This window comes from Physeter macrocephalus, chromosome 9 (genome assembly GCF_002837175.3).
Source record: "Physeter macrocephalus isolate SW-GA chromosome 9, ASM283717v5, whole genome shotgun sequence".
In the NCBI taxonomy this organism is placed as follows: domain Eukaryota; kingdom Metazoa; phylum Chordata; class Mammalia; order Artiodactyla; family Physeteridae; genus Physeter; species Physeter macrocephalus.
The window spans coordinates 27,833,588-27,857,125 of record NC_041222.1 but is presented as its reverse complement, the minus strand read 5'-3'; the positions used below and the strand labels follow the sequence as shown (position 1 = coordinate 27,857,125).

The 23,538-nt window shown below is 39.8% G+C and overlaps 1 protein-coding gene across 3 annotated transcripts in view; it reads left to right on the top strand.

Annotated features, from left to right (window-relative positions):
* Positions 1 to 11,930: 11,930 nt before the first annotated feature.
* Positions 11,931 to 23,538, top strand: part of ZCCHC7 (zinc finger CCHC-type containing 7) — a 248,814-nt gene continuing 237,206 nt past the window's right edge. Inside the window, exons 1-2 of one of the 3 annotated variants that reach the window (XM_024126139.1) lie at positions 11,931 to 12,056; positions 16,772 to 17,402. In XM_024126139.1, the coding sequence (XP_023981907.1) occupies positions 16,793 to 17,402 (610 nt within the window). In that variant the 5' untranslated portion in view covers positions 11,931 to 12,056; positions 16,772 to 16,792. The other 2 variants (XM_024126137.3, XM_024126138.3) reach the window with 2 other exon arrangements.

Genomic DNA, 23,538 nt, shown 5'->3' with positions numbered 1-23,538 from the left:
GTGTGTCCTGGCTGACAGCCTGGCACTTCCAAGACCCTCATTGTTTCCCCTCACTTCAGACTCAACTCATTCCAGCTTTTCTTACTCCTCTGGGGCAGGATCTAAACCTCCATGCTAGACCTCCCACCATTCCTAGCTCAGAGGCCCCTATGTAGTAAGACCCGCAAAGCATCTGAGGAATGAAGGAATAAATGAGTGAATGAAAGTCACCTGAGGTGGATTCCAGCGCTAACATTCAGGGCCTCTTGGTCCTCAGTGGGGTCCGTGCTCAGTGAAGTGGAGGGAGAAGGCTTTTACCAGATCTACACACTGCATAGGAGTGAGCTAAGAGCGTGGTCCCTTCATCCAAACATAGAGCTCTTTGTCAGTTTTCTAACTTTATATGAATGGGATCATACCGGATGTATTCTCTGAGTTTTGCCTCTTATATGCCAACGTTATACTCTGTTTCCTGACTGGAGCGGGGGTTACCAGTATTCACTTTTAATTATTCATTGAACTATACACATGTGCTTTATGTATTTTTCAGCATCTGTACTATATCTCACAATAAAAGAAGGAAAACTGAGGGAGCCTAAGACAATTATTGTTCAATTCTGTCCTCAAGAGACAATCTAGAATGTCTTAGAAAAAGACTCTTTTAGTCTTAGGAAAATGTGACTTGGGACTCAGCAAGAATTTTTTGTTTGTTTGTTTGTTTTCTGGAGTGTTACCCTGACAGTGGAGTCTTGATTTTACCAGATCATCAGCTCTTTGGCAGAGGGATGATTCTTTTTTTTTTTTAAACATCTTTATTGGAGTATAATTGCTTTACAATGGTGTGTTAGTTTCTGCTTTACAACAAAGTGAATCAGTTATACATATACATATGTCCCCATATCTCCTCCCTCTTGGTCTCCCTCCCACCCTCCCTATCCCACCCCTCTAGGTGGTCACAGAGCACCGAGCTGATCTCCCTGTGCTACGCAGCTGCTTCCCACTAGCTATTTTACATTTGGTAGTGTATATATGTCCATGCCACTCTCACTTCGTCCCACCTTCCCCTTCCCCCTCTCCGTGTCCTCAAGTCCGTTCTCTACGTCTGGGACTCAGCAAGAATTTTTACAAAATGTAAGGGAGCTTGGGGAAATCTTTCCACTTGGCGACATTGCCTCAGAGCTTCCCAGTTACCTTCTCTTTTCCTCCACCCCACAGTGAGCATTCGCTCAACAAACAGCAGCACTGCCCTCCCTCCCTACATCAGACACCAGCCCCTGTGCCTCCCCCAGCAAGTCCCCAGCCTGTCTGAGCTTGGTTTCTTCACATGTAAAATGATGGTGTTGCCTGCAGCTGGTGGCGGTGGCGGTGGGTGGCGTGTATGCATGTGAAAGAGGTTTCAGGACCCAACTTGCCATACTCCTGATTGGGTCTGAATCTACACGTGTGGCAAAGTAACAGTGTGGAAAATGGGGGTTATAGGCTCTGTGTTGATAAACCTGAGGAAGAGTGGGGGAAAATCATTTTCCATTAGGAGACCCAGTTCAGCAACACTTCAGTATTACCTGCCTGGGCTGCCTTGTGCATTGCTCTGTGGGGAGTCTGGGTTTAATGAAGTAGGATAAACCACACAGGCACATTAGTTAGCTTCAGCACAGGCAGGATTAACTTTACACTCCATTTGCAAGAGCAAAGCTCCTCTCCTAGAGTTTGTTATAAAGGGATTTAGAATCACAGAATGATAGAGCTGGAAGAGAGCCCCTAAGACATCATCATAATCCTCCCCCGTCATTTTACAGAGGGTCAAACTGAAGCCCAGAGAGCGGAAGGGTGCCCAAGGTCACCTACTGAATTAGCTGTGGAGCTCAGGTTGGAACCTGTGTCTCCTGATCCCCAGGCCTGTGCCCTCAACATTTTCTAATGGATTACTGCCCAGTTGTCTTGTAACAAGGGTGGGTAATGTAGTTTTCTTGATGGCTTTGCTCCACACCCCTTCATGGGTGTGTGAACAAGCCAGGTGACGCTGGGGAGGAAGAATCCGTGTTGCACGGGTTGCATTAGGAACACTGTGAGATCTTGGATCTTTCTAGGAACTGTACTCTAGGGGCTGAAGGCAGAGAGCCCTCATAATGCCACGAGCAGCAGCAGCTAACACTTAATATAACATTCACCGTGTGCCAGGTTCTGTTCTGTATTCTATATAAGCACCTCCTGTATTTACATTCCTTCAATCTTTACAACAATCCTCCAAGATATTTATTATGTACATAGTAGTATAATCCTCATTTTACAGAGGAGGAAACTGAAGCAGAGGTTAAGTAACACACTCAGGGTCACAGACTGTGAACTGCTGAGCTGGGATTCGAAGCAAGCAATCTGGCTCCAGAGTTGGGGCTCTCCTAATCTAGCCCCATCTACCTTTCTTCCTAGTCCACCTATCTTTTGGATGCCACCGTCCAGTACACATATACTCCTCCTCTTCTCTTGTGTATTGTCCTCTGCTCTGGCCACACTGCACTTAGAGATTATGGTTCCTGAGCTTTTGCTCATATTCCTGCTTTTTTCTGGAAGGCCCTTTTCCTATCTGCACCTGTCAAGGATCTTCAAGGCCCAGTTCAAATGCTCTAGATAGAACTTCATATCTAGAATCTCTCTCTTTTCTATGTTTGTGATTCTTAACCTTTTTCAAAGCGTGCTGAATGTTTTCAAGAGAAATAGATGCTCTTCCAGACCCACTCTCTATCCTTCTCCCCTCTGTTTGGTGCCCTCACAGGCCGACCTCTATAGACTCCATCAACCAGACCTTCTTGCTTTTTTACCTTCTTTTTGGTTCAGCCAATGGGAGGCATCAGATAGAAAGGAGAGGACAGGAGAAGAGAGAATTCAGAATATTTATTCCTCTGATGCTGTAAAAAGGACATAGCTAGGGATGTGGGCTTAAAATGATGTAAAGTAAGATGCTGTTTAAAACTTTTCTATGGTTCTCTGGTCCATCAGAGTAAGGTGCAAATTCCTTAGCATGACATTCAGGGCCCTTTGTGGCCTGGTCCCTGCTCAGCTGTCAGTTCCATCTCTCCTCATGGACCTCTCTGTGACATATCATAACAAAGGGGTCTGAGGTCCTGCGAGGAAGGGGAGGGGAACACAAAGGCTGCCTTCAGTACCTGAAGGGCCACTAAGAGTCATCAAATGCACCTCTTTGACAGGGAGGGTCAGAGAGCTTCTAACCAGTTCCTGGGGCCAGAGGCTTTTGCCAATAGCACATCTTGGAGAGGAGAGGCACGGATGAGTCAGCAACATGTCTGAAGCTTGCCTGTGAGAAGTGTAGTGGGAGCCAGTAAAGACATCAGACACTGGGAGGGAGAAGGAGTTGTAGCAGGGCCTTGGTGGGGAGGGCAGGGAATGGGGTGGCCTGGATCCATGCTGGAGGTCAGAAGAGCTGCGCAGATGGGAAGAGGCCAAGAATGTTGTGCTCCCCAGAGCTGAGAACCAGGCTAATGATGGAGAGGTCATGGAGAAGCAGAGTTGGGCTTCCTGAAGGGAATATTTTTCTACCAACTAAGTCTGTCTCTGTTAGTCAGGCTTATTTTGGGGCTATGAGCCCCAAATCAAGGAAAACAAGGGACAGAAGCCCAAATCAAGGAAACTTAAGGGAAAAAGAGACTATTTTGATTCATGTAAATGGATAGTTCAGGACAGAGCTTCAGGGACTTTAGGAACTTGAAGGATGTCACTGGATGTCTCCCCATTCCTTGCTGGTTCTTTCTTTGTGCTAGCTTCATTCTCTTACTCTGCAGATGGGAGTTGTAGACATAGCTGCAGACTCCAATCCTACCCTACCCAAGCTCAGTGACCCTCATTGAAATGCGTATAAACAGCCTTAGAGTAGGACTTTGATAGGTCCAGCTTGCATCACATGCCCAGAACAGAGCCAATCACTTGGCTGGAAGTAGGCACTATGATCGTCAGGTCTGGTCACAAGTGGAATCATATCAAATGGGATCCAAAAGGAAATATAAACCACTCTGAACAGAGGGAGTTTACTGGTTATACACAAGTGATGGAAGGGCTTCAGGAGCCTTCCTGAGAACAGTGAAGCAACTGTTCTCAGATATTACCAGGCCACTGCTAATCCTAAATTGAAGGGATAAAGGGAGGTGGTGATGCTGCAGGGATCACCCAGTGGAAGTTGGAATCATGGTGGATCTGTGCAGTGGGCGCTGACTCTAAGACATGGAGGAAACGCAGCTGCAGTATAGGAATCTGACACCATTACCCTCTCTATAAAGGGGGACAGATACCTTGACTTCTCCCCCTCCAATCTCCTGCCAATGCCTCCCATTGGTTGGACCTGCCAAAACCCAGCTGACATGGGAGTCTGGGACTGAGGGCCTATGGGGTCAGCCCCCTCCCCTGTGCAATACAGAGAGGGGCAGGGGAAAGGCAAGGTGGGATGTGAGGGCAAACAGGCCATGCAGCAGCACACCACCCCTGTGTCCTGTCAGAACCAGACAGTATGAAGAAGTAGCAGTTCATCTAAGGAAGCTGGTGCTGTTACCGGAAGGGGGAAAGTATGTTAGACAGCATTTGCCAGCTGTCCAAGTATGAAGTGGGTTGCTTTGTGAGGTAGTGAGATGTCCATCAGTGAAGGTGTTAACAGAGACTGGATGCCCATTGTCAGGGATCCTATAGGGGCATTGCTGAATATAAGGGAAGATGGTCAGGACTGTCTCTAAATACCTTCCATTCTTACTTTGTGTATTTCCTATTTTTAGACACGTTGTTTCTTCCACAAGCCTAGACCATTCATTTCTGTGATTAACACAGACTAACAAACTTGTAAACTGCAACACACTGAGGAATCTGGCACCATCAAGTGGGCCACTGATTGTACTTCCCCTTTGCATCTATCTGGTCCTTCTTGTTACATCTCTGCTCCTGTGCCAGAAGTATCGTTGCCAAAAATGAGACTTAAACGTTTACTTTTACCTTTTGGCAGAATCAATAAGCTGGATTATTAAAGTTTTGTCTTCCCTCTTTGAAACTCCCAAAAGAAAAGAAATCACAAGAACAGATCTTGGCATAGAAAGAAAATGAGACAAAGAATGTAATCATAATACTAGTGAATGGTTTTCAGACTGACATCTGTACATTAAGAATATGTAAAAATACCAATTTCATGCTCTGACAACTTATTCTGCATCAGGGGTGGGGTAATGCCTTGGGAATGCCAAATGTCAAAGCATTACATAATGTCAGCTATTCATGTGCTCCTTTGATGAGCTATCACTGGGAATGGGAATTCCTTAAGGGAGAGATGTCTTAAAAAGAGGGAGGGGAGAGGGGAAGCATAAGGAAAGGAAAGGAAAGAAAAGAAAGGAAGGAAAGAAGAGACAAAAGAAGAAAGAAGCTTTCAAGTCAGAATAAAAGAATGACTGCACCAAGAAAAATTAATATATACATATATATTTAAACCATACATACAAACCCAATCTAAGCTATCATGTGTAGGAGTTACTCATCTCTGTTTTGATTTGCTACAGTTAGAATATCCATGTTTGATTTCTCTTCTTTCATATGTGTAACAGTGTTACTTTTCACCTGAATTTTTATAACATTGACAGATACCTAAATGTAAAAATTCAAGTATGATCCTATTGCTCCAACATATCAAACTTGCTTTTTCTATTCCATTCTGGTTCTTGCCCAAATGCATAATTTCACACAGTGGCTATCATATAGGTAAAAATTCACATGCTTTCTAAGTTTTTATCATAGGAATTTCCCCATATTATCATATGGACTTCAAAAGACCAATTAAATTACTTAAGAATATTCCAAAGTATACTTGTGCTAAAATTTACTTATCCAGTCTTGTGTCATTGGACTTTTAGGGTTCCTCCTCATTTTTCCATAGTTATAGACAATGGCAAATGCACATCTTCATATATTCAATGCTTTCAACAAACTTTTATATGACAGGTACTGTGTTAGGCAATAGGGTTTATCTGGAAGGATTCTGCTTCAGGGTCTGGAGGGAAACAGGCAAATGAACACACAATTCACAACTCTACCCCTCTGCTACCCGAAGTGTAGTTCACTGACCAGCAGCATCAGGTTCACCTGAGAGCTTGTTAGAAATGGAAAATCTCAGGCCCCACCCCAGACCTACTGAGTCAGAATCTGAATTTTAATAAGATCCCCAGGTGATTCATGGGCACATTAGAGTTTGAGAAACTGCCAATCCCAATTCCCTCCTGTCTACCTTGGTAGGTCACTTGATTGATCATTCCCAAGTCTTTCCTGCCTTTTCAACCTCTTCTCTACTTTCCCACAGCCACAAACATGCTCACGTCTCTCTTAAAAACACACTAAAACCCCTCAAACCATGATGTTGCTCCCTTCCTGGCAGGGCCCTCCAAAGACTTGTCACGTGTTTCTCTGTAACCTCACGTTATTGATGACATGCTTTGAGATTTTTTTGTATGGAATCTAATGATTCTTAAATAAATTAGAATCTCAAGTCTTGCTACTCAATGTTTGTTATATAGTCACTTAGACCTAAGCCTTGAGTAACACAATTCCAACTAGGAATAAAAACGAATGAGAATACAGTCCTTGAAATACTAGCTCCTTATCCCTAGGATTTTATTAGAATGAGAATATTATCATTTATATAGTTTAATTTATGGTGTATATTTTTAAAATTTCATGATTTTATAAGGAAAAGCAGTCTAAGAAAAATTAAAAGCCATCTATATGAATGTCTAAATTTTCAAGAATGATTTCATGGATGAAAATTGTGTGCTCTCTCCACCACCTTGCAATGTGAAGAACTGCAAAATCATGAATAATAAAAAAGGATGTTAAACTTTTCAACAAATCCAGATGGGTACCAATGTCATTGAGAACTCCCGAGAATCACCTTGATTGCTGCCTTAGACTAGGAGCTTGAATTGAATATTGCTTACCAGCTGCAACATATGGGCTTTAAGTGAACAAGTTTCTATAATTACATTTTAAAACTGTACTGACATTAAGTCTGTATTTGTGGCGAATGAAAAACATCCAAACTTTAAAGGGTAACATTCACTTCACTTGCCAGTCTCTATTTCTGCCTCAACCTTTCAGAATTTTGCACAACAGAAAGAATAAGGGACTGTGAACTAAAAGCCAGTGTTAACACTCGCTGGGAACTTGCAAATCCTGCCTTCATTGTGGGTCTTCATTTTCCCTTCTGCAAAATGATGGAGCTGTCCTAGACGTCCCTTTCAGCCACTGTCCTAGGGTTTCTTATTCTATAGTCACTGGACGAAGAGAAATTGTCAATGAAATGACAGGGCAGCCATAAGAACTCAAGTTATTTTTTGCAGGGCTTGAGGCTGGGCATAAAGAAGGCTTAATCTTCATTTCCGATATTAGGTAGCAGGGAACTGGGTCCATTTGTCGTGTTGCTCATGATTCCTACTCTCTCCCCTCCTGCTCTCCCCACACCATGCCATGTTCTGAACACTCAGAGCCACTGATTGTTTCTCAAAAGACTCATGCTTGTCAGTTTCCTTTGCTTATCTTGTTCCTTTGCCAGAAGATTTCCCCTGTCTTCTCTACCTGGCAAACTCTATTCTTTCTAGTTTTCCTTTTAATTTTATATTTTGGCATAATTTCAGAGTTAGATATAAATTGCAAAATTAGTACCAAGAACTCTTGAATACCTTTTACCCAGATTCCCAAAATGTTAACTTTTTACTACATTTGTGTTATCCTTCTCCTTTCTCTCTCCCTTTCCCTTGCCCCCAAAACAATTTTTTTCTGAACCACTTGAGAATCAGTTTCAGACATGATGTCCTTTTACTGCAAGTATTTCAGATTATACAGCCTAAAAGAGACAAGGACATTCTCTTACAAAACCGTAATACAAATATAAAAATCAGGAGAAAAACAGCTATACAGCACTGTCATCAAATCTAGATTTATTTAGATTTTGCTAATTGTCCCAATAATATCCTTTCTGGCAAAAGAAAATCCCAGATCATGAATTGAATTTATTATGTATCGTGTCTCTTTTACTGTCCTCGAGCATGGAACAATTCCTCAGTCATTGTTTTTTATGACTGACATTTTTGAAGTGTTTTAAGAGTCAGGTATATTGTAGAATGTCTCCTAATTTGTTTTTGTCTCATAGTTTCCTCATGATTATATTCAGGTTATGTGCTTTGGTAGGAGTACCCCAGAAGTGATGTGTGTTCTTCCCACTGAATTACGTCTCTTTTTTTTTTTAAAGTGAAAGTCCCTCTTTATTCCTTTCCACTCCCACTTCCTTCCTCAGAAGTCAGTAACCACTGTTATTGACTGACATCCATCCAGTATTTTCTCTATGCATTATATACACACATACCTATATACAGCCACACAGACTCTTTAAACTATAACAAAAATGAGTACATAATACACCTATTGCTCTGCAATTTGCCTGTTTTTTTCACTTAACTGTATGTCTTGGAGATCTATGTCAGTACATACAGATTTATCTCATTCTTTTAAAAGCAGCATACTTAAAAATAGTATAGCTGTATCCTTGTTTATTTCATTCCCTATTGATGAATATCTGTTGTTTCCTTTTTTTTTCTATCACAATCTTTCTACATACATTTAAGAACATCATAGCTCACTTACAATTTTGATGGATACTGTCAACTAACTCCCCTAAAAGGCTTTTCCAATTTGTATTTCCATCCACAGTGTATGAGGTCATTCATATTTTTCTGATTATTAGTGATGCTGAACACTTCTTATCATAGCTCATGGCCTTTCGGATTTCTTCTGTGAATTGCCTGTTTGTGCTCTTTATGATTAGAATGCTGGACTGCTGTTGTTGTTTTACTAACCACTTACTTGGCCTCCTCCTCTGCACGAGGCTTCTCCACTGCTCCTAAGCAGCCAGCAGGTCCCTCCTTTGCTGTTCCAAAACACTGTTCATACAGCACCCAGGCTTTCATTTGGCAAACATTCCATGCTGAATCCACTCATTCCACCAGTGACCTCTGGGAGCCTGAAACATACTCTGCCTTGGGTTAAGTACTAGAGAGACAGAAGCAGGTCATCACAGTCTCCACCCTCAAGGAGTTTAGTTTTGAAAGGAAGTTTGGGCATAGAAAAGAGCATAGGTTTTGGATTCAGACAAGACTTGAGTTTGAATACCAGCTCTGTCATTTAGAGCAAGTCACATGACCTCTCCAAGTCACAATTTCCACACTAGTGAAATGGGCTAACACTCCCTTACAATATATCTGGCAGACAATATACCTGAAGTGGCTCACAAGGGGTTATTACATAGTAGGCTGCCAGTGGATGGATAGTAATGGAAAGGCAACTGATAAAAGGTCAAAAGGATTAGTTTTTCAGAGGTTCTAGGTACCACTAAACCAGAATAAAATAAGGGAGGTAGCTCCTCCCTCTGCAATGGAAGGGTAAGGGTAAGTCACTTGCCCAGATCCTGCTACACTATATCCCCCACCCGGCCTGCCCTCTGCAGCAGGTTTCTGCTTTCTCCTGGCCCCTCACCCCAGTTCAGCTGCTCACTGTTGATGTTGCACTGCCACTGCCCTGGTGAAAGCAGGTGCTTCCTTTCTCAAATAAATGGACTCCTTAGGACATTCTAAGAGAGGCTCCAGGATGTTGGTGCATGCTACCACTTGTGATCTCAAGAGGTGTGGGCCAGAGACAGTGTGAGGTGGTTTGGGGAGAGACTCAGAGACCTGGATTACACACACAGTTCTGCCTCTGCCAGGTGACTCTTGGCAAAACTTCAGTTTCCCCATCACAAGAGGAGACTGAATCTCGTGATTTCTAAAAACCGTCTAAATGAGAACTTATCATGTAAAGGCAGGGTGCGTGTATATATACACTGCTCTTTTTGGTCAGAAATCTCTGTATCCTTGGGGTCCCTGCAGCTCTTTATACCATGTTAGTATCAAGGAACACTACACTGCATTCCAGTTATTTAGAGTCATGACATGTTTCCCACTGAACTGATAGCTGGTGGATCCATATCTGGTTCTTGGTTTCCTAGAACCTCAGGTAGTTATAGAGGTCCTTCATTCCTTTAACACCATTACTGAGTGCTTGCTGTCTGTCAAGCACTATATTAGCTGGCAAAGATACAAAGATAAAATGTCAAAGCTTCTGCCTTCTGGGAGCCCACAATCCAGTTAGGAGACAATTTTAAGACAATATAACTGTCTTGATGGAGGTTTGTCCAAAGTGTAGTGGAGCCCAGGGAAGGAATGCCTGTTCTGTCTGGTTGAGTTGGAAAATTTCCCTGAAGACCCAGTCTTGAGCAGAGTAGGGTGAATGACAGGAAGGACTTTACAGGCAGGAGGAACGCTCTCTGTAAAGGCACAGATGTGATAGAGCATGGTGTGTTCTGGCAATGGCCCAGTATTCAGCATGGTGGTAAAGAGCTAGGCAGATGTCAGCTCATGAAGTGTTCTTTATGACATCCAAAGAATTCTAGGCTTTATGACATAACCTGTTAAGGGTGCCTAAGCATTTTGAGCATGGGAACATAGCAAATCTTTGTTGAATGCAGGCGTAATAGTGAGAGCACTGGGCATAGTAATTGGGAGCATTTCCTGGCCTTGTGGCCTTGGGTAAGTTACTTAACCTCTGAATCTATTTCCTTTTTTAAAAACGCTCAACCTCAAAGTGTTGTTAAAATTTAAAAGTTTATACATAGTAAATTTATAGGAGTAAGCCTGGCACTTGATAAAAGCGCAGTATATTATTATTATTTTTAAGATAACATTTGTTCTACACAATACACATTACCTAATAAACAACCTAGTAATTTCTATGGCCCATTTCTTAGCCTGTTTCCTCCTCTGCAAAATGGGTCCTCCAATTTTACCTTTTCATTGTATCCTGTCCTCCTTTCTAGCACTTACCATAATGTTAACTAAAATTTCTAATTATTTTTCCTGGCAAACTCTTAGACTATAAACAAACTATCTGTATTCTGCTTTCTCAGGTAGACTCTAGCTCTATGAGACCAGAGACTTTAAAACATTTACCACTATATTCGCAATTGCTAGCACTGCCTAGCTCTTAAATAGATGTTCGATACATGTTGGCAAAAATAATCAATGTCACACTTATCTTTCAAGACTGTTGCCAAGGGCCGACGAATTGATAAAGATGTACAGTTGGGTTTAGTATTACTGTTAAAATAAGGTGTGAGACGAGGAACCGAAGCCAGGGGCTCCCAACACAACCTGTAGCCTCCGGAGGCTTCCAAAGGACCAGTATTGACTTCAATCTTTCGCAAGAGTTCAGCTCTTCAAAGTTCACAAAGAGTTAAATCTGTTGTCTTGTATTCTAGGGGAAAAAAGGAGCCGGAACCGCCCCAGTGTAAACTAAGTTTACCTTCAACTTAGAGATGGGAGGGAGCTGCCTAAGGTCACCTAGCTCGAGAGAAGGATCTAGACCAGGCGCTCTCAAAGAGGCTTCTCCCTCGCTGGGATTCCCCGAGTCCACCAGCCAAGCCGCCTGCCGCACCGGTCCTCGTCCCCTTGCTGGGTCTCGGCTCTACTCCCGCGCCACGTGGCACATGGAGGGTGTCCTTCGAGGTCAGAGGGAAAGGAGGCGGAGCCTGGGCTAAACCTCGCCCCGGAGCATCATGGTAGATGTAGTTTTTCTCGCCAGCACAGAAAGGCGCTAACTGTCCCCGGTTTTGCTCGGTAAGTAGCATATCTTCTGTGCAAGTCATTCAAACATGGTGTCCCCTGTCACAGATGCAGCTTAAGTATCTCTGAAAGAAGCCGTTGGGTGGAAGGACCAGGGCAAGACAGGCACATCAAGGGGAAGGGAAAGGGTTAATAGTTGTTACGCATGCGTACAGAAGGCCTGGTGGGTGGGCGGGACGGAAGACGACTCCCGGGAGCTGTGTTTTCCCCGGAAGTGCCTTCCCTTCTCCCGGGTCCGCACGGACGCGGATTTCTTACCTCATTTGTCCTCGCCCCTCCCCGTCCCTCTACGCGTTTTGGTTCCTGGTTGGTGCTTCCTGGTCGCAGCCGCGGCAGTGAGTATGTGTGTGACGGACCCTGAGCCGTCTGCGGCCGGGGGACCCCTGCCCGCCCTCCGCCTCGCCCGCTGGGCTGTGGAACTAGCGCGTGTCCCCTCGTCGGCCTCCGCGTCCCCCCTGTGTCCCTTACTCGTGGCGGGGCTCGGCTCGTGGCCTCTCAGTCGAGCTCTGCTCCACGCGACTCCGCGGACCGGCTGGGCTTCTCCCTGCCCCTCCAAGGCCTGAGGCCGTGGTTCAAAAATGGCTGGGCACCCACGGCCTCGGTGAGGAGTGGCGTTTCTGCCTATTTTACCTCCACCACCCCCCGAGGTTCCCCTGTCTTTTAGGAAAGCCGGTCAGTCAGTTAAACGCGAAGAGGGCTCGGCTTTTGAGGACCCAGCAGTCCTGGGCCATATCCAGCGTCAGCAGTCAGAAGCAGCAGCTCCAGCTGTGGGGACAGAAAAATTTCGGGAGATGGGCCCCTTCCCCTACGTAAAACAAGGAGACTTGGACTGTGTTCGCTGATTCCCTTTATCCTTCACATCGTAGCCGGCAGTTAACGTCAACTTTAAGAGTTGCAGGTGTAGTGGGAAAACTGGCTGAGTGGAGAGTCAGCAGGCCTGCGTTCTAGCCGGGGCTCCACCACCAACTCGCGCTGGTGACTCCAGAAATCTTCTCTGTAGGCTGTATTTACTTTGATTTCAGATTACGGGGTTGAATTAGGAGATCTTTTATGCGCAATGAATAAATAAGCTTCTCAGAGCCTATTTCTCAATGTATAAAATGAGTGTTCAATTTAATGACTTTCAGGTCCCTTCCAAAACTCTGTTGTGTTTTGAATTTTTAGGCTGTGTGTATATTTCAGACGGTATTGTGCTTTGGGGATGATTCACTATCGCTGTTTTCAAGAGAGTCTGGGGGTGGCTAATAAACTGAGGAAGAAGTGGAAGTGAGGATTGTGCAATAGCTCCAAGGATAAGATACTGTGTAATAACAGGAAAAAGGGCTGAGGGAAAGGTGAAGGAAGTGTTTTGAGATAGGATTAGTTATTTTATAAAGACTTTATGTCAGGAACAGCTGGACTTGTCTGAATAAATTTAGCATTATTTTCTCCCACCAGCATCTTGTATTCTTTCTGAATTTTTTTGTGACCATTGTTTCCCACATTTGAATTCTCTGTCCCAGTTTGATTTACTTCATATTGAAAGCCCCATTTGAAAAGTGGGCAGAAATTTTAACACTAGAGTCAGTAGTGTTTCAAATCTGTCACTATCAGGATAGCTCACTAAGTCAGAAATTTTAATTTGAAATTAAACTGTTAATCACGTTCTAAAGAAAACTAGGGTTGATATCAAGCTGTGAATTTGATTTAAATTTCCTGAGATGGATAACTGTCTCATCAAAAAGAAACATCTAGGCTAAAAGTTCTTTGAAGAGAAATAAGAGCACAAGGACTGAAATGACCAGTTGGTAGACTGTTGGAGTAGAAATGTTGTCTTTTAAGATTGTATAATAAAATCTGAAAGCTTAAATAAGCCTTAAGTTGTCTAGTTTAAAAAAAATCAGTGAATGAATACTGCTCTCACTTTTGAACAGCGAGAGCCTCTGCAGTTATTCTCTATAGCTGTTTTATATTTGTTAAGCCATTTACATTGTTCAGAGAAGTTTTATTCCCAAACTGATATTTTAAGTTCTTATATAAGAGCCATCTTTTTTGGTCATGGCATTGCTATAGCCTTTGTGTACCAACTTGGGAAGCTCTTGGATGGTAAACTGACAAATTCAAATGTATGCTTTTCTTTCCAATTAAAATGCCTCTTTTATAGTTTTTAAACTCCACGGAAATAAAATGGATATTTGTTAGGTAAATTTAGGTGTTAGAACCACTGCAAATTTAGCTTTGAAGAAAGGTTTTTTTTTTCTTTTTACTCTTTATTCGAAATGATGATTATTATTTTTTTAATCAGGGAAATGTGAATCAGTTTTAGCTGTGTTCTTAACCAGCTAAATAACTTTGGATAGGCCTCCTTATCTCTTTAGACCTCAGTTTCCTTATATGTAAATTGAGGAGGTTGTTGAGATAATCTGAAAGGTCTCTTCCAGATTTAAAATTTTGTGACTCTCATAGGGAATTTATGTTATCTAGTTAAGTATGCTTGAGAATTGTGTACAGTGATCAAAAAGCTGAGAAGTCCTTCTGAATCAAGACAGTTATATACATATATATATTTTTTCCATATTCGTCCTTGGAGTATGAATTTAAAAAGTTAACTAAATGCGTTTGAATGTAATTAAAGTAGTAACATAAACCAAAACAGCCTCAGGCAAACCTTAACTCTGGCATACATAAGCTACATAAATAGAAGAGCCGGTTATGCTGAGCACAATTTTCAGTACAGAAGGAACAAAATCCTCTTAAAGGCCATAGGGGCTAAATTGTTAAATTCATTTTTCTACATTTCAGGGAAAGAGATAAACCCTTAGACCCAAGGAAGTCTGTTTTTATTTTATTTCTGTAGTGTATTTTTGGCATACATTCACAGGTGTGCCTATGGCTCTATTCTTAATCCCTTTCCTTTGGGATGGCTCCAAGAGTAGTACAAATTTGTAACTCTGTAATTTAGCTCTTTAATTTTTTCTGTGCTGCACTGGAATTATGTTTTATCTTAAGTCCACACTGGATCCCCAAGATGGATCCAGTGAGGATTTTGAAGGAATCATAATTCCTTTGACTTCTTTTAGAATTAATTTACCTATTAAATAAAAAGGAAAGGATTCATCTTTTATTTGTATTCCTCTGAGTCTAACATTTCAATATAAACTGATAAATGCTATGAGCATTACTTTTCAGACAGCCACATTCAACTTGTATGACAGCATAGCGACTTGAAGGACAGTGCAAGAAGGGAACAGGTATATTGTACCTTTTAGAAGGAAAAAAAGGCATTAAAAGTTGAGTCTCCCCCGCAGTTAATTATTGAGATATAATTGACAAATAACATTGTTTAATTTTAAGGTGTACAACGTGATGATTTGATATATGTATATATTGTGAAATGATTACCACATTAAGGTTAGTTAACACATCCATCACCTCACATCTTAACCTTTTTTGTGTATGGTTAGAACATTTAAGATTTACTCTCTTAGCAGATTTCAAATATACAATATTGTTAACTCAGAACTTTTAATCATCTTTTTCCCACCAGCTTTATTGAGATATAATTGACATATAACATTGTGTAAGTTTAAGGTGTACAACAAAAGTTGGTTTCTGTAAAACAAGAAACTCCAGCATGAGTGTAGTACATTTTTGGCTCTTGTTCATTTGATTTTTGGAGTCAGCAGGTTGATCACCAAAAGTACCCTGACATTTTGGGCAGAGAATTGATTAACTAAGAAAACAACTAGTCTTCCTAAATTGTATCTGTATAGCTAAAAGTAGAGTAGAAAGAATAAATTGTCATTTTTAATTGTTCTCTATACTGTTCCTGATTTTTTTTTTTTTTAACAAAAATGAGTTTTTTTTTCCAGCACTCTCATTTTGATCAGTGTTCCATTAGTACCTAATTGAAACATCTGTGTAGATTTTTGGTTGATGATATGAGAATCTTTGAAATAGTTGGAGACAACTACGAAATTCATCTCATCATAATTTTCATATTTTAGACACATAATTAGATTTATTAGGGCTTTAGAACAAATACCTGATGATATTATTCATTTATTCATTTGTTAATTCAGCAGACCTTTATAGAGGTCTTGCTAAATGCCAGTTACCTGCTTGGTTTTGGGGATCCATTGTTTAACAAAGCACATATAGTTCCTGCCCTCCTGGGGTATGTGATTTGTGCTTGTGGGAGATTTACATTGCACTAGTAATTAGAAATGTGAATGTTTTGAAATGTAAAGTGCTATGGAAACCTATAAAGGTCAACAGTTTAGTCTGGTGGGTCAAGGAAAGCTTCCCCAAGGAAGTGATATTTAAACAGAGTTGAAGGATGAGCAGGATTTACTGTGCTCACAGTAGGAGAGTAAAGTGCTCCTAAAGCTGAGTTTTACCTCTATTTTAGGTCTTCAGTTAGTTTGTATTTCATACATATCTTTATAGGTAGCACAGAAATAAACTAGGTTTATCAGCTATTTTTATGTATTCTTTTAGTCAAAGATCAGAAGGCCTGGAGATTAATTTTTTAATTGAGAAGACAAATATACACCAAAACAGTAAATATGATAATTATGTCCTTTTGTGGATTTTAGTCATAATTGAAGTAATATTCCTGTGTAAGAATGTATACCAGAAAAGATGAGATACAGAACCAGAACCAGGGAAAAGATGGAGAATGGATGGAATAGTAGTGAGAATGACCTAAAATATTTTTGTGATTTTTAACATTGTGGAGAAAAAGTGATTGGTGTCTGAAACAGTGGATCTCAACCTGTTTTTCCTTTCTAACATAGTTGTGAAATATAACATTTCCATTAATAACTGTAACTCAGTTTGTTGGCAGTAACTTTCATTTGGGAGGGGCTGGGCATTATTAGAGTGTGTCATAACAGAATTTAGAAAATCTTGAAAAATGGTACTACTCTAAGAGAAAAAGGTATTTTAATATGTCATTGAGAAAAATGATGGCCTTCACAGAAGTTAGCGCTAAGAGGTGATATCATTATGCACTAAACAGGCATGATCTGAGCTGTTAAAATATATTCTTTCTATGACTTTCTCTTTTACAGCATCAAGGTTACTGACTTTCCATGATGTTTGGTGGTTATGAGACCATAGAAGCGTATGAAGATGACCTTTATCGTGAAGAGTCATCTAGTGAACTGAGTGTTGATAGTGAGGTGGAATTTCAGCTCTACAGCCAAGTTCATTATGCCCAAGATCTTGATAATGTCATCAGAGAGGAAGAACATGAAGAGAAGAACTCTGGGAATTCTGAATCATTCAGTAGTAAACCAAATGAGAAGAACTTAATTATCCTTTCAGATAGTGAGGTCATCCAGCTATCAGATGGGTCAGAGGTCATCACACTGTCTGATGAAGATAGTATTTATAAATGTAAAAGAAAGAATTTTAGAGTCCATGCAGAAGAAAAGACCCAAGGTCCTCCTGCTTTTCTTCATTCTAGTGAATTGGCAGATAAGAAATGCAAGAGGGATATTGAGAAGACTAAACCTGGAGAGAGATCAGGTACAATCCAGGAGGTCATGATTATAGAGGTCAGTTCAAGTGAAGAGGAAGAGAGCACCATTTCAGAAAGCGATAACGTGGAAAGCTGGATGCTGCTGGGATGTGAAGTTGATGATAAAGATGACGATATCCTTCTCAATCTTGTGGGGTGTGAAAAGTCTGTTAATGAAGGTTAGTATCATATTGGCCATTATGAAAAGTAGTTTCATCTTTAATAAGGAAGACTGCTTTTCCTAAACAAAAGACCATTAGGGTCTGCTCCATTTAATTCCTCACCTTTTGGTCTTGTTTTTTGGCTTGTTTTTCATGAGACTCTTTTACCAATGGCCACTTTAATGGTGGTCTGTCTGAACATCAGAAAAGTATGTCAGGATATCAAAGACACTCTGCTTCTGCTATAAGCAAATTCATAACTGCTTCTTCCTGTTTGGCTAGAGCCAGTTCTGGACCTGAAATCTTAGTTCCCCTCTCTCTCTGCTTGGTACCACAGGTGAGTACTCCATCCAACTCTGACATTGGCCCTATGCTCTTATTTGGCCAACTCTGTTGGTTCTGCCTCTTCCTAAGTGATTTGCATACCCAGGAGGTAGCCATATAGCAAGCATGGGGAATGCCTGGTATACAGAAGATATGGAATTAGTATTAAGATTTTTAGGAACTCCATAATTAGTAATGTAGGAAACTATGAAGAGCTGTAAGTCTACAGTACACTGTAGGAGAGAATGCAAATTCTTGAGAGCCACATAATCGAGAATTGAAATTTTGGTGTTAGTTTTGTCTCTGTCACATGTAGTCATCTAGTATTGATGCTTACCCTTTTAAAAAGTCCCTTTCATTTTTCTCCCGTTATGCTTAATGTGTAGTCCCTTGCAGTATTTTCCTAAATGATCTTTTATATCTTCCCTGTATGCTGTTGTTAAATTAGTAGTCTTGAAATGCCCTTTACTCAGTACTTTACTGCTGTTCCAAAACCTTTAATGGCACCCACATGTCATCAGAAGAAAATGATATTGAATATAGATCATGCTTTGGAGCCCCAGAGATTGACAAACTTTTTTTTTTTAAAGAGCCAGGTAGGAAATACTTTAGGTTTCCAAGCCATAGGATCGCCTAACTACTTAACTTTGCCCTTGTTGTAAGAAAGCAGCCATGATATCTGAAAAAATGAGATGGCTATTTCAACAGAATCTTATTTACAAAACAGGTGTCTGGCTCAGGCTGTAGTAGGCCAGCTCTGAGAATTTGACACCAAAAGGAAGAAAAGAAGTAGAATAGTAGCTAGAACATAGAGCAGAATCAAGTAAAGTTTTGTCAGAATAAGAGAGAGTTGATAATGTTTTTAGGTGGAAGGGGAAAATCTCTTGAAGGAGAGATTAAACCTGTTTGGTGGATTGGGGTAAGGGAGGAAAATAAGAGATGGGCTCAGGTGTATTGTCTGAATTAGTCTTAAAAGGGAAGAGACATTTAATTGCTAAATTACCAAATATTTATAGAGGTGGAGAAGAAAGAATAAATTCAGATGGATTGAGGTAGATGAGGGAATATATGAGGATGTGTTTGATTTTCTTGGGAAAATGAAAGTGGAAGTGGGTCTGGAATTGGGCAGGGGATACTTAGAGGCTTAGAGTGTGGGAAAGATATTTAGGTGCTATGGGGAATTCTGTTAGGCAGTGGATCCCAATATGTTGAAGATGACAACTTCTTTAACTTCAAAAAATTTTGTGGACCCCATGCCCCACATAACTATAGTTATATTTTTAGTATTTGTTAATTGAGAAAATGCATATTAGCAAAAAGCTATTCAGTACACTCATACATGACTTTGTATTTTATTAACCACAACATTTTCTGCACATTTGAAAAATATTGTATAAGGCCTGTCTGCAACATATATGGCCTTATATAAAGCATGCCTCTGGCTACCCATTGTGATAACTAATTCTCCAGCTCCCAGGAGTCTGAAGCTCATAGGTTGGAAATCATTGTGCTAACAAATCAACAATAAGCGAATAAAAGTCTTGCTTAAAAGTAGTATTCAATCAAAATTGAAACAATGTGAACTTGTGATGAACTCACTCTGAAGGATTTCATAACTTTTTCCAGTAATACCTGGGGCAGGGTGACAGAAACTGAAAGATCCAGGGTTAGGCAAAACATTACAGAACGTCAAAACAATCATTTAGCCTATTCCTTCTCTAAATTGCCTTCCTGTAACATGACACCTAGTTTCATCAAATACTAATGTGTTCATGATGATCAGCCACTTTTTTTTGAATTCAAGTTCTCTATGTCCACCATGCTAAATATTTCTATTTGCGTATCTTATTGTTATTTCACATTTACATACTAAAAAAAGCTTGATAAATTGAAAAGAAAGCTTATCTTTCCACAGAAAGAGGAGCAGATTAACTGGATGGTGGCTCATAATGTGACTAGTGTTTCTCAGGGCAAAATGAAAGGGATTGATGAGGGGTGGTGAGGACGGGGTTAAGGGTAGCTGAGCCATATGGAGATGAGGATCCTAGAGGAAAGAGAATGATGGACTTAGGTATGGCTTTTAGGAATGAAGAAAAAGTTGGTAATCAGGTATATAGAGAAATCTCTGGAAAACAGTTTTAGTATTTTATGTTATGGACAATAAGAAGCATGGCTGTTCTTGAACTGTATTTTGGGGGGATTATTTGTGTTTATGGTATTTGTTTATTTTTTATTGAGGTGAAATTAACACAAAATTAACCATTTTAAAGGTTCAATTTGTACGCATGTAGTACATTCACAATGTTGTAGAACCATTACCTATATCTAGTTCCAAAACATTTTCAGCATATCCAAGGGAAACGCCAAAATGTTTTCACCACATGCAAAAGAAACCCTGCACCGATTGAACAGTCACTCCTCATAACCTCCTGCCCCAGACTCTGACAAGCACAAGTCTGCTTTCTGTCTATGGATTTACCTATTCTGGATATTTCGTGTAAATAGAATCATCCAGTATGTGACCTTTTGTGTCTGGCTTCTTTCACTTAGCATAATGTTTTGGGGGCTTCGGCATATTGTAGCATGTATCAGTACTTCATTCCTCTTTTAAGGCTGAATAATATGAATAGTAGCTAGAACATAGAGCAGAATCAAGTAAAGTTTTGTCAGAATAAGAGAGAGTTCATAATGTTTTTAGGTGGAAGGGGAAAATCTCTTGAAGGACAGATTAAACCTGTTTGGTGGATTGGGGTAAGGGAGGAAAATAAGAGATGGGCTCAGGTATTGTATACCTGCATTTTGTTTATCCATTTATCTGTTGATGGATGTGTTTCTACCTTTTGGCTGTTGTGAATAGTGCTACTCTGGGCATTCATGTACAAGTATTTACTTGAATACTTGTTTTGGGTATTCTTTTGGGTATAAACTAGGAATAAGATTACTGGCATTTCTCTGTTTCACTTTTTGAGGAACTGCCAAACTTTTCCACAGTGGCTGCACCATTATACATCCCCATCAGTAATGTATGAGGGTTCCAATTAACTGCAGTGGTTTTTATGATTACTTGTCATGTTGCACATTTCTGTTTGATTTACTGGTAGACTCTTTGTTATTTCTTAGCAACATTGGTAAAAATATTTATTTAAGACTTAAGTAATTCCAAGTAATTCTTGATTCCAAACAGTCAGTGTATGTTCCTACTATCCATATTGAAATTTATCCTTACTCTGTGCTCCTTGATCTACTAATGCCATAATCCTATTTTTTTTCTAGTTAATAGGCAATATATTCAGTACTGATGCCTATTTGAGTGTGTTGTTACTTTCTAATCATTATTATCCCATTCATAAATAGACCTGGGGGTAGATCTGGTTCAGTTTGTATAATAGTCTTTAGAGAAAAGATTTTTTCATGTCAATAGAAGTTTGTGGAAATTCTGGCATATTTTTAAAATGATGATGATTGTTAAACAGCAACAATAGTGATTTTGTGTACTGCTCCCCCTCCTCCTCAAATCCCCCAAACTGTGGCATATTTGAAAAATCAATATAATAGAAGAGATTAGCAACTCCTTGAGGACAGGTCTTTTCCTCAGAAGCCTTCTTAATACTATTTAGAGTAATTCTTTGCCATATATATTACTTTGTTTTTCATTAATTGCTAAATGATCAAACACTTATTGAGCATCTACTCTATGTAGAATACATAGAGGGGATTTAAAGTGGTAAAAGACATAGTTTTAGCCTTAAGTGGCTTGGTGTTTCATTGAAGAGACAAAATATAATAAGAAGCTTAAGTAATTTATGGAAGTCTCTTCTTAACCATTGGAGTTAAGTCTCTCAAAATCCTGGGGATAGATGTGGTTGAAAACTTAAAACTTTTTAAAAAATAGGATTAGTGAATTTGAGGTAGTACATGAAGGTCTGAAGGACTATGTAAGTACATCCATATTTTCCATTGTTAAATTTGTAGTAATGAGTGCAGCACTACTCTTGCTCTGTGGAAATGTGAGGCTCTTTCGCACTACTTCAGTTTCAGTGAGATGCGTAAACGTTTGTTTTGCTTTAATACACAATTAGAATACACAATCAGGCAGATAATATACAACCAGGAGACATTTTTTCCCTCTTTTTTTCTTCCTCTAAATGTTTAATACTTTTCTGATTTTATGATCTGAAGCTGTTGATTAGCTTCCCTGGGTTCCATGGAGGCCTTGGTGATGTAGCACTTAGGTAGTGTGCTCAGCCTAGCTTTCCTCAGTATATACAGCTTTATGATGAGGGCTCTGCTTATAATAAATGCATACCAGAACACAGGCCTTCAGTACCTGTTACATATGACTCTCAGCCCTCGCTATTGATGGGTGTAGGAGTTTATTTCTAAAGTCTAGAAACACACTTCATTTGCTTCACTTTCTTTACTCTTTCCTGACGCTTCTTTATGTAAATGATACCTGCTCTGTCATTTGTCTTCCTTTTAAAATTCTCACCCTTTACTTTCTTTAGTTTATTATCCCCAGTAGGAGTGGCTTGCGATTCTCATTTATTACAAAGACAGATTTCTTGGTTGAAGAAAAGATGCACCAAAGGAAATCAGCATGTTTTTTAATTTGTGAGGGGGATCTCTAGTTTGGGAAGGATTATTGATATGACAGCCAAATGATGGGAATAAGTGCTATAGGAGTTATACATGAATAATCACCAACTTATTTTCCTGCAGAGGGAAGGGATATTATTAGCTCTAGGAGTAATTGTTAAATCTTTGTTAATTTTTAACTGTGGAAATTTTAAAGTATACAAAACTGGAATGTCGTAATGGTCTCATTGTTCCATAAACCACTTCAACAATTACCAACTTATGACCAATCTTTTCTCATATGTAACTCCATGTCCCTGTATTATTTGGAAGCAAATCACAGTCATCATATCATTTCATTCATTTATTTATATACATATACATACATATATACATTTCAATATGTATTTCTAAAAGATAAGTTTTCTTTTTAAGAAACAATCATATTATTATCACACCTAAACAAATTACCAATAATTCTTCTATCATTAAATAACCAGCCTTCAGATTTTAGCCTTCGGATTTCCCTGATGGGCTCTTAATTTTTTTTCCTACAGTTTTTTTGAATCAGATCTATTTATTGTAGTTGGGTGGTAACTTATGTCGTTTAATCTTAGGTTCCTCCTTTATCTCTTCTGTGTGTTTTTTTTCTTCCTTATAATTTAATTGTTATACTAACTGGATTGTTTATCCTCTAGAATTCCCTGAGTTTGAATTTTGTGGTATTGTTTAACATACTCCACTGTCCCCTGTATTTCCTATGAATTGGTAGTTAGATCTAGAAGCTTAATTAAATTCAAGTTTCTCTCCCTGTGATTGTGCTATGAACTAGACACATAGATAGGTTCATTTGTTTCATTTTGCTTTTCATATGTTAATATTTAGTATTACCTTTTAAAGATTCAGTTTGTTTCATAATTATGTAAAATATTTAGAACGTTCCAAATTCAAATCAATAAGACAAGGTAAAAAATATTCAGAGACGTCTACCTTCTGTCCAGTCTTCATCCTGTTCCCACACTTCCTCTTAGGGGTAACTGTTAAGAGAAAATTGATAGTTTGTCCTTACATTAAAAAAAATACAAGCAAATATGTATATATCTTCATATCCTTCCTCCCCCTTCTTGAAGTAAACAGTAGCATATGATCTACACTTTGCTCTACCTTGTTTTTTTTCTCTTAACAGTATATCCTGGAGATCAGTCCATAATAGTATCTAAAGATATTTCTCCTTTCTACGACTATGGACTATTTT